The 12,824-nt window shown below is 32.0% G+C and overlaps 2 protein-coding genes across 2 annotated transcripts; one reads left to right on the forward strand and one right to left on the reverse strand.

Annotated features, from left to right (window-relative positions):
• Positions 1–7,036: 7,036 nt before the first annotated feature.
• On the reverse strand, positions 7,037–7,576 carry LOC146944363 (pectinesterase inhibitor 1-like). The gene has a single exon (XM_085747944.1). The coding sequence runs from the start codon at positions 7,574–7,576 to the stop codon at positions 7,037–7,039; it is 540 nt and encodes a 179-aa protein (XP_085604070.1).
• A 4,439-nt stretch (positions 7,577–12,015) lies between these two features.
• Positions 12,016–12,492, forward strand: LOC146944364 (uncharacterized). Its single transcript, XM_085747945.1, has one exon. The coding sequence runs from the start codon at positions 12,016–12,018 to the stop codon at positions 12,490–12,492; it is 477 nt and encodes a 158-aa protein (XP_085604071.1).
• Positions 12,493–12,824: the final 332 nt, after the last annotated feature.

Below are 12,824 nucleotides of genomic sequence, written 5' to 3' on the forward strand. Positions count from 1 at the left end.
TGCTTATTTTAATATTGCTAATAACTTTTTCGGTTGGTGCATGTTATATGTAGTTGTTGAGCTTTTTTTTTATACACAAATAAAATAAATTATAAGATGATGAAAGATGAAATTATTTGATAATGTGTGATTTAACAATGTGAATTAAATGTATTATTTGACTATGTGTTATATAAAGATGTGTTATTTGAAGATGTGTGATTTAAAGATGGGTTATATAAATATGTGATCTTGTTATTTATGCACTATAAGTGTTAATTATGATGTTTATGATGATGCAATGTTTAAGATGTTATTGATTATCATTTGATGTTGTTGTACTATGATGCTGATATGAGATGAATTATTTATATGCTGCATATACTGCTGAGTCTTATTTAAGATGTAAGTGTCGGTCTAAGTCAAGGAGTTATAAGATGTTCATGAAGTTTCTAAGACGTAAGATGTTGAGTCCATTTGCATACTCATTAAAGATGGGGGCTTGATGCCCTGGAGCTTTTGCTCAACCACGACGATGGAGCTTTTGCTCAATTATGTTGAGGGCTTGATGCCCTGGAGCTTTTGTTCAACCACGACGATGGAGCTTTTGCTCAACCACGACGATGGAGCTTATGCTCAACCACGACGATGAGGGCTTATGCCCTAGGAGTATATTTATGCTCAACCACGACGATGAGGGCTTATGCCCTAAAATGGTACCACATGCATTTGCATTTCATGATGATTCAAGATGGTTTAAGACGTTAAGAGTTGCATAGTCGAGTCTAGATGCATTGTCAAGTTAAGTTGTTAAGTTGTGATGTTTTAACGAATTGCTTTGTGATGCCTTTTAGTAAGATGATATGTGACGATGATTGTGACTGCTATATGATGATATATTGCTAAGATGAAATGTTGTTGTCTATGTATTTGATTGTAATTGTTAAATTATAAGATGTTTATATTGTTAAATGTAATTTATGATTTATGAGCTTAATATTATTGTTTGAGAAATCTCACCCCTTCTGCGTATATGTTGCCTCGACCGTGGGTAATGTGCAGGTAATAAAGACTAGCTGTGTTCGTGACTAGACTCCTCACAATGTGTCTAGGATGCTCTGATACGTAACGGGATGGGGATTTTAATACTATTTTCTGTTCCTTTACGTATTGCTTTTGAAGTTTAAGAATTATTTTTGAACTAAGATTTATGAAACTTTTATGATGAGGTTGAAGTTTAAGAATTATTTTTGAACTAAGATTTATGAGACTTTTATGATGAGGCCTGCGTGCCAAGGACTTTTATGTTGTTGAACTAATTCCGCTGCGAAGTTTTAAAGATTAAGTTGAATAATTTTGAAGGATAAATATTTATTTATTCAATTTATGATTTTTATGAAATGTGACATTCCGTTTACGATGAATACTCTGATTTATTTACGAAATTTTCACGTTGGGAAAACGGGGTGTTACAATTGGTATCAGAGCAGGTCGGTCCGTCCGGCCAAGTAGATGAGTCGTTGAGTCGTGTCGTCATGTTTTCTAGTTAGTAGTTATGTTTCTATGTGATCTTGTTTAACTGACTAACTTGATGTGGTTTTGTGTCAATAACTAAATTTATTTTTTCTTGTGCTTTGAATTTCGAGGACGAAATTCTTTTAAGTTGGGGAGAGTTGTAACGCCCTCCTTTTATTTAATTATTTTTATTAAGTTAGAATTTATTTATGTGATTTATTTATATATATGAGGTGTTAGTATTTTATTATGTGGCTTTATTCTATTATTTATTAGAATATGAGAATTATTAGTGTAAGTAGAATTGGAGGTTAGAATAGAAATAAGAATAAGTTATTGGGCCTAAATAGATTTAGGAAGAGTGATTAGTATTATAAATAAGGAAGCTTAGGTTAGAAAGAGTTTTTACCTTAAACCGCTTTTTGGAGAAAGAGAAGAAAGAGGAGAACTCAGAGAGAGAGAATCCTAGGAACGAAGAACGCTGCTTTTGATTTCAGAAAAACAATCTAAGGTAAGGGTGAGACTATCTTTCACTAATATTAGGTATGTGAATCATTAGATTGCATCTAACATGCTTTAGGATGAGTTTGTAAGGGAGAGTCTCTATTCACCATTAGGGTTGTGTAATCATGTGGATAGTGTAGGGTTGTTAATTTTCGTTGTTTTCTTATTCCTTTGATGAATCTCGGATTAAATTTGTGTTTTTATTCAGATTTGGATTTAATTATTTCCTGGTTATACTATGCGATGAAGTAAATATTTAGTCTTTTGACTGTTCACATTTTTTTTGAAACTGATCGGTTGTTACTCTTTTTAGACTTTTCTGTTTTAATTAAAATTGCTTATTCCATTCGATCTAGTTGTCCAACTGCTTTCAGATAATATACAAATTGATTCGCATACAGTGGACTCACATTTTCGTTTATCATGAATTTGTTACTTTTCATATACCTTGCTTGCTTAATGGCTAGTGTGTTCCTAAACTACAGTACAGAACCGATAGCCCATTGAAATCACTTTGTGTTATATATTTGACATATATATGTTGCTTATTTTAATATTGCTAATAACTTTTTCGGTTGGTGCATGTTATATGTAGTTGTTGAGCTTTTTTTTTATACACAAATAAAATAAATTATAAGATGATGAAAGATGAAATTATTTGATAATGTGTGATTTAACAATGTGAATTAAATGTATTATTTGACTATGTGTTATATAAAGATGTGTTATTTGAAGATGTGTGATTTAAAGATGGGTTATATAAATATGTGATCTTGTTATTTATGCACTATAAGTGTTAATTATGATGTTTATGATGATGCAATGTTTAAGATGTTATTGATTATCATTTGATGTTGTTGTACTATGATGCTGATATGAGATGAATTATTTATATGCTGCATATACTGCTGAGTCTTATTTAAGATGTAAGTGTCGGTCTAAGTCAAGGAGTTATAAGATGTTCATGAAGTTTCTAAGACGTAAGATGTTGAGTCCATTTGCATACTCATTAAAGATGGGGGCTTGATGCCCTGGAGCTTTTGCTCAACCACGACGATGGAGCTTTTGCTCAATTATGTTGAGGGCTTGATGCCCTGGAGCTTTTGTTCAACCACGACGATGGAGCTTTTGCTCAACCACGACGATGGAGCTTATGCTCAACCACGACGATGAGGGCTTATGCCCTAGGAGTATATTTATGCTCAACCACGACGATGAGGGCTTATGCCCTAAAATGGTACCACATGCATTTGCATTTCATGATGATTCAAGATGGTTTAAGACGTTAAGAGTTGCATAGTCGAGTCTAGATGCATTGTCAAGTCAAGTTGTTAAGTTGTGATGTTTTAACGAATTGCTTTGTGATGCCTTTTAGTAAGATGATATGTGACGATGATTGTGACTGCTATATGATGATATATTGCTAAGATGAAATGTTGTTGTCTATGTATTTGATTGTAATTGTTAAATTATAAGATGTTTATATTGTTAAATGTAATTTATGATTTATGAGCTTAATATTATTGTTTGAGAAATCTCACCCCTTCTGCGTATATGTTGCCTCGACCGTGGGTAATGTGCAGGTAATAAAGACTAGCTGTGTTCGTGACTAGACTCCTCACAATGTGTCTAGGATGCTCTGATACGTAACGGGATGGGGATTTTAATACTATTTTCTGTTCCTTTACGTATTGCTTTTGAAGTTTAAGAATTATTTTTGAACTAAGATTTATGAAACTTTTATGATGAGGTTGAAGTTTAAGAATTATTTTTGAACTAAGATTTATGAGACTTTTATGATGAGGCCTGCGTGCCAAGGACTTTTATGTTGTTGAACTAATTCCGCTGCGAAGTTTTAAAGATTAAGTTGAATAATTTTGAAGGATAAATATTTATTTATTCAATTTATGATTTTTATGAAATGTGACATTCCGTTTACGATGAATACTCTGATTTATTTACGAAATTTTCACGTTGGGAAAACGGGGTGTTACACCGCCTATTTATACTATATTATTAAGAAAAGGAAAATATATATTATATATACATACACACACAACAAGGGGGCAAACCAAAACCAGCAAAAAGCAAGGAAAAAAGAAAAAAAGAGAAGAAAAATGGCACTTGAAGAAAAGGTGTTGTTCAACCGCCCTTGGGTTCATCATTGGATCGAGTGTTGTAGGAATTGAGTTTGCTTAGTTGTTTCTTTTGTTTCTTTGTCAGATAAAACGTAAAAATTTAAAGGATGTCAGCATCTTTAGCTTGAATAAGATATTCGCTAACAAGATCAATTTTCTTCTAAAGTTGCGCAAAATAATGAGGTATACTTGCAAATGATGAAGAACGACCAAAAAGTGCTTCAACATTGGCTTCTACGCTGGCATTTGGGACATTTCAAGTCGTACATGTTTTTTGTGCCGCCAACGCCTGTTGGAATTGAATTTGAGACGCATATACATTTCAATCAATTCGCGCAGCTGCCTTTGTATGTTTGGGGTGAACTAGAGGATAAAAGAGACATTGAGTCCAAAGGTGCAGTTGAATTTGTAGGAATGGTCGTACCAGGAGACTTAACCATCTCAATATTCACTATTGGTTCCAAGATAAAAGGGTGTTTCTCATTACCATTCTATCGAACCATGATAGAAGTATCGTCAATTTCATTTGTAACATTTGATAATGGAAAATGAAAAGATGTGCTTGACTTTGGAAGCTACTCAATACGAGCTATCTGAAAGTCTTCGTTCAATACGGTCTAACCTTATGTACCTTGTTTCAATGATGGTATTGTAGAAGTGATGAGTGTAACATCAAGATCTACAATAGAGATGACAGGTTCATCATTAGAATCGGTTCTACATTAGTAATAGGAGGCATTTCAAATGTTTTCGAGGACCCAATCTCATATAGATTATGTTTTTCAACATTTTTTTGAGTAGTACATTTTGCCACAGTTGCTGTGATTAATTTTTTCAACATAATGTGTTACGTATTGTTGATTATAATTATCTATTGATGGGTTAATTGTTGTAAAACAATAATGAAAGAAAATGAATATGTCAGTTATTACATTACATTACATTACATGAGTGAAGTATGTCATTTGAACTTGAATATTCATATTTCAACAAATAGTATATGTGAGATTAACTCGGTTGATAAGAACATTGCATTATATATGCAGTGATTGGGGTTCGAACATCGGACACACCGCTTTAGGGATGGCAATGGGTGCCCCATGGGTATGGTACTACAATGTCTTTCCTCATATCCGCGTTTGTAAAAAATACTCGTACCTGAGTCCAGACCCTCGTGGGCAATAACTTTAGTGTCCTTCCCCATACACTATGGGCACCTTAGTGCTCATACCCGCGCTTTAACTATGAAAAGACAATAAAAATACCACAATTAAAATAAAATTATGGTTCAAAATGTTTCAATTCAACTCATAAAATAGTAAATCGTAGTTTTTAACAAAATAAAAAACATCCAAAACATACGTCAAAAATTGTATATGCTGGGAGGGGTCAATTATTGTATTAAGTAGTTTTTAGGTTTAGCCTTAGACTTAAGTAGTTTAATTAATTAATTAATTAATTTTTTTGAAGGAATTAATTAATTGATTATACACCAAGAATAAATAAATTATTTATCATATTATATAAATATGTATATGCGGGTTGTGGGGCTGAGCAATATAGTACCCTTACCCGCACTCATACTCATTTAAATTTGTGGGTAATACCCAGATCCATGAAAGTTGGGTTTTACCCTACCCATTATGGATATTTTTGCAAGTATTCATTGGACCTGGGTCCAATTACCATCCCTAATTTATCTTTAGTCACTATACTACTTAATAAAAAAAAATCAAAAAATAATAATTTGTAAATAAAGGATCAAGGAGAGTATGTCCCATAGGCTAGGTGTGATGAGATTGAAATTTTTTGAGAAAATGTATTGATTATTATTTATCTTTAGAAAACTCTCAATTGTTTATAGTTTATAGTTTAGATTTAGATATAGATTTGAAAAGAGGCATCCATGGAAGCATGGCACATATGCTTGCTTAAGAAAAATAACATTCATTATCTTTGTTGTAGGAATACTTACATTAAATTATTTATTTTAAAATCGACCACAAAGAAGGAATTAGGAGTGTTCAAAACCGAACCAATTCAATAGAAAAACCGCAAACCGAACCAACCCAAACCGAAACCGCAAAAAACCGCATTTGGTTCGAATGTATTCGGATCATTTTTTTTACTCAACCGCATGGTTTGGTTCGATTTGCGGTTTTGGTTTTGTCAACCGAACCAAACCAAACCGCAATATAAGAAAAACAATAATTAAATATATGTACTCATAGAAACTCAATGAAAACTTTTATGAAATGATATATTTTTTATCTTGTTAAGTTTCTTCTTTACTTTTTCTTTCAAAAATGTATTTAAGTGATACTTGAACTCTTACATAATGATAAAAATGTATTTTGTATTTCTAACAGATTAAGATTACTTTTTGGTCCACGTTTTTAATTTTGTCTATGTAGTTGGAACATTGTTGGATGAAAATAAAATTGTAATATTGGATGAAATTTAAAACATTTCTGAAAATATGTTATATTTTAGCTTTTTAATTTGATTTTAATGTTAAAAACAAAAATAAATTGATTGTCTAAAAAACTGCATCAACCGATCCAATCCAAAGCGCATTGATTTGGTTTGGTTTGGTTCAGATTTTATTTTAAAAGTCAACCGAACCAAACCAAACGGCATACTTTTTTATCTTGCGGTTCGGATGACTTTTAACCTCAAAACCAAACCAAATCGCACCGCGAACACCCCTTCAAGGAACAACGACAGAATATCTTGGACAAAGATTAAAATCACAAAATATGTCTTATTTGCTAATGTTATAGATTTATATTTTTCTGATAATGCCATCGTAGCGATTCACCTTTTGCAATACATTATCTGAGAATCATAAAAGGTAAAAACCAATAATCTACGAGGCTATTTCAAAAAGTTAATTAGACCTATTTCAAAAAGTTAAATATATTGACAATAACCTCTGCAACTTGATTGACAATATTAGCATATTTAGGGAGCATTGAGGTATCGTGATAAGGAGGGTCACTTGGCGACTCACCCGAAATACAAGCATCAACATATACTCCTATAGCAGATGCACTTAGACGTGCAGATACGTAATCACCCACCTTTAAGTATTGTTGAATTTCATCAACCATTGCAATGACACTACCACCGTCTTCTTTGAAATGACCTAAACAAGTTTTGTAATGATTTCTTGCATCAGCATTACTACCACTATTTGCAATTAGTGTGTTTATTAGATTGATTGTGTTGGTAACATTGACACGAGCCACATCAATGGTGTATTGTGCAAGGCTAAGGAGATCTCGATTTGGACCAGGCATTTTGTTGAGAAGTGTAACACAAAATGAAGGATTTTTCACCTTCTTACAAATGGTACCCACGTCCACAACTTTGGCTGCATAGAGGGATGTAACACATAAAAACAACACCATCACCACAATGTAAGAGAATTGACTCATCTTATTCATCTTTCTCAAACTTCTTCTCCTACAATGATATTAGGTTACGTCAATTACCGTTTTTTTATATACTAGTAGATCTCAATCAATTAAAATCAAGGCTAGTTAATGCATTTAACATTTTTTATTGGAATAATAAATTGGATTATTTACTAATAATTGAATACTATGTTGTAGTATATAGGAAGAAAAAGATAACTCTTGGTCAACAAGTCTCCTCCCATGTATTGCTTTTGTTTCAAAATAATTAACATAGTTGACTATTTTACGCATTGACTATTGGACATTTAATGTCTTTAATTATCTAATAGCAAAAATTATAAAAAAAATATATTATTATTAAAAATATTTATCGAGACAAATCTGCAATCATATCATATATGCTATCATTTCTATTTATTTAATGGAAAAAATATGGTTCAAATATGTTATGGGAATAATACATGATCCAACAAAATCAATTATTTTGAGACGGAATCACAGTTTTTTAAAATTATTTCATTCAAAAATTAAACTTGTTGTGTTTTCAGCGAAAGAGAAGGTCTTCACTTTTGAGCATCCGAAGTATGGTCTCGAGTACAAATACATCATAAACTTTCCTCAAAGTAAAGGTTGGTGTTGTATTTTTGAGTTGATATTATATTTCAAAAGTTATTAAAAGTTGTTCATTATTTGTTGTTGATTTAACCATGTGATATTTACTTAGTCAAAGTCTTATTTGTCAAATTTATTTTATATTTATTTTTGTAACGGTTGATACTTGACAGTTTGGTCAAAGGCTTAAATCACATTCCCTATTATTATGCCTATTTTTTCCTAAATATAAGGAACATCACAACTATCAGTGATGTATCCTTCATTTTTCTTTACACGTACTTACTACAATAAGTAGTCATTGCCATCACAGAAAACATCTGTTCACAGTATACACACATACATACGCTTTCACTTTATATTTCTCTATGCACAAATTATTTTCCCTCATCCAAAATATTGTTTATGGGTTACATCTCCTGATATCTTTGAGATAAACTTGAGCTGTTCTGTAACCTCTGGTTATGATTCATAATGGGGAAGAACTGTTGTATCCTGGGAGGATATGCGCTTATGAGGCGGATAAAATCCTCAAGGACAGTGACTATGTCACGCCTCAGGTTAGATAATGGTTTATTAGATAATGGTTTATTGTTTTGCAGGCTACAGATGTTGACAGAAGATGTTGATAGAGTTGTATATCGGTGTCTAATTATACAAAATTTCAATGACAACTAAGTTTATTTATCTCCTTTTGATTATATTTGATTCATGTGTATATATTTACTTTTGATTATTATTTAGATATAATTATCATGACTAATTTTTACAACGATCTTGAGGATTTTAGGATTTATTTATTTAATGATTAAACCTAATCGCAACATTATTTTCTCTCTTGACAGATCAAGAGAATGTTGGTTTTGCCAGCCAAGTCCTGGAGTGGAGTCACATTTACCGGCTCTTGTCAATGGGGAGAGACATGTAATTTTCGTCATAACACAGATGCAAGGGAGCACTGTTTGAGAGGTGTTAACTTTTGGATGTGGAAGAAAACTTTGATGTGAATGTGAGGAACGATAGCAAGGTACGTGATTATTGCTTCAATTTATGACTCACATGTCTAGAATCAACCTATCTAAATTACTCTTGGTAAGTCTTTTGCTGCTTGTTACCATAACTCATGCTTCTCAATTTTTCTTGATGATTTGCTAATGATAAGATACTTAAAATTTGAGAATTCTTTTATATATGTGTATATATAAGCGTTGATCATGTGCTAAAGAACTTGGAAAGAATTTTTGATAAGGAAAATTTATTTGAAAATGAGTTTGCTCAATGCATGTTTCATTTTGAAGTCTGTACTATTATTTTATTGATATGACAGGAATGCAATCATCATGTTTATGCTTGTTTTAAGAAATAAATATTTTATAGATTTTCAATGAGATGAATTCTAAAAATGGTATGCATATATGTTGTTCTCTGTCAGAGAATTATTTGGTATATCCAACTGTATTTTAAGTTAGTTTTCTCTTTGAAAAACTAATAAGGATTTTATATGAAAGGCAATGGATGAAATAACTATTTAGTATTCTTCAAATCAAAATCAGCACTTATGTTCTAGAATAGTGATACATATGTCACAACAAGTCAACTCAGTTTAGTTAAAGGAGGATTTTTCTTCATTACAATGTACTATTTAAATCTGAAGATGTCTGACATATATGATAGGCCTATATGATATTCCTGTTTTGAGATATGTTTATATATGTGAATGTTGTAATTCCATTGGTAAATGTAAACATATTTTAATAGCTGAAAAAGTATTGTGTGAAATTGTGTGACTACTAATTTACCTCACTTATGTCTAACTACCTTGTTTGGGTACGATGTTATGTGTTATTCTTATAACGTGAACGAAACTGAATGTTGAAATAATGTTAATTGTATTTGAATCCTTTGAGAATAATTTTAGTCTTGGTTTAATGTCCCCATTGTGAGGAAATCGCCACTTGAAAATTATTCAAGTAGACCTGTATAATAAATTTATACATAGAGTTAAGTTTTCTCAATGTGGGGGTTTGTCGCTTAGAATTTATCTAAGTAGACCTGATGAAATATATTAAGGAAGTCAGTTTGACAATATATGAAATGTTATTTAGAGTTGATGAACCATTGCGTCAAAATAATGCAATGATGTTAATTGAAATTAAAATCCAATGAAAATAAATCTATATGTAGATTTATTCTATTGATGAATATGTTGTCGCTTAGTAGACAACGACTTGTATTAGTCATTGTGTAATCCAAGTTTATTTTTATAAACTTGATGAAATATTAGGGTAATTGACTTAGAGACGTCTTAGTCAATATTTGTGAATTTAGCGGATCCGTGTATAAAACCCCTTTGGGAAGAAATTTAGGGAAATGAGACTATGCCACTAGAAAACGACAAGTAATGGGAACCCAACCTTTGTGATTGGAGATCCCATGAAGAAGGTTCAATGGGTAAAAACAAGTTACTTGTTAGTTCTGTTAGCACTAAAATATTGTTGTCTCTTTTCCATATTGTTTGATAATGGATATGATGTGCTAAATAATATAAAATTGATGGGTAAGCTTTAAAGCTTTTAATGATTACCATAAGCCCTTATGGGCGGTGTTTGATTGTAGCAGACACTAGATGGAATCACCTATATGAGTGTCAAGTGGGGCCGCTTGCATGAGACCGTGGCAGGTCTCTAGAGCACTCATGAATACCAGGCACGCACACGGCCTATTAGCGCACAACCGCGTAACAGCAAGAATTGTGGGGGTGCAATGTGATTATGAGACCTCTAACATACAACAAGTGTCTTGGGTTCCATAGCTTGCTAAACCAACTCACTGTGTGTTAAGTCTTATTAGTCTAGGACGGGTTCCATAGCTTGCTATACCGTTCCGATGCATTACATCTACGATGTTTACCTAGAAAAACTCTTTTTAACCTTTTATTTTAACTTTTGAAATATGTGGGGGATTGTTGTATTTTTGAGTTGATATTATATTTCAAAAGTTATTAAAAGTTGTTCATTATTTGTTGTTGATTTAACCATGTGATATTTACTTAGTCAAAGTCTTATTTGTCAAATTTATTTTATATTTATTTTTGTAACGGTTGATACTTGACAGTTTGGTCAAAGGCTTAAATCACATTCCCTATTATTATGCCTATTTTTTCCTAAATATAAGGAACATCACAACTATCAGTGATGTATCCTTCATTTTTCTTTACACGTACTTACTACAATAAGTAGTCATTGCCATCACAGAAAACATCTGCTCACAGTATACACACATACATACGCTTTCACTTTATATTTCTCTATGCACAAATTATTTTCCCTCATCCAAAATATTGTTTATGGGTTACATCTCCTGATATCTTTGAGATAAACTTGAGCTGTTCTGTAACCTCCGGTTATGATTCATAACGGGGAAGAACTGTTGTATCCTGGGAGGATATGCGCTATGAGGCGGATAAAATCCTCAAGGACAGTGACTATGTCACGCCTCAGGTTAGATAATGGTTTATTGTTTTGTAGGCTACAGATGTTGACAGAAGATGTTGATAGAGTTGTATATCGGTGTCTAATTATACAAAATTTCAATGACAACTAAGTTTATTTATCTCCTTTTGATTATATTTGATTCATGTGTATATATTTACTTTTGATTATTATTTAGATATAATTATCATGACTAATTTTTACAACAGTTGGAACTCTAATTCAGAAATTTGTTGTTCAAAAGATGGTTGGATATTACTCGTGGCACCACCTAGTGAACAGATTCTTATTTTCTTAGACTATTTTCAAGTTTTTTCTTCAACCCTTTTACAAAAGAACTGCTAAGACATCAATATGGATATAGAGAAATCAGGATTATGTTATTGTCTCAGCATAAAAGGAAAGTTAGGAGTTATAGAAGCAACAAGAGAAAAAAGAAGTTGGAAAGAACTTGAGGAGCCTCAAGCTCCATGCAACAAGTACTTCAACAACATTCTAGTTGAATGTGATGGCAATCTATTGGCAGTATTCAAGATTTCTCTTGGAAAGGGAGTTAGAGTTTTCAAGTTGGATGAGTCTACAATGACATGGATGAAAGTTGAAAGCCTGAAAAATCATTTGCTTTTTGTTGGCAACACATCCTTTTCTGCTGTGGCAAACATTCCTGGAATGAAAAACAAAATCTATTTTCCTAGATTTTATAGGCAAAGTGTTGTGTTTTATTCTTTGAACACAAACAACTACCACACATTCGAAAATGAAGAAGTTATGGATTTTCATCATATGAGAGAACAATTGGATGGTTGCTGGATTCAGCCAAGGTGGCACTAAGTTTAAGCTCTTAAGAAGTTGTGAAAAGATTTAATTGGTTATATTTTTTTTTTTTTATCTCTATTTTAGCTTTTGTTGTTTATTGAAACTTCAGTAATCTATTTTTATTTTCTTTCAATAGTAATACAGTATACATTTATTTTGGCGCGCACACATAAGAAAAGTTTGACTTATCCTAAAAAAAGCTAGTCAGGTAGTATTTGAATGATGTACATTTATTTTCCTTTAATAATTAATAGCCTTATGTAGCAACTCTTAATTACAACATTGATAGGTTTGAGTAAAAAAAATAGTAACATTGAAAAGGTGCAACAAAACAACAGTTATTTGAA

This window comes from Medicago sativa, chromosome 2 (genome assembly GCF_051527215.1).
Source record: "Medicago sativa cultivar Bolivia chromosome 2, Bolivia_mono, whole genome shotgun sequence".
NCBI lineage: Eukaryota > Viridiplantae > Streptophyta > Magnoliopsida > Fabales > Fabaceae > Medicago > Medicago sativa.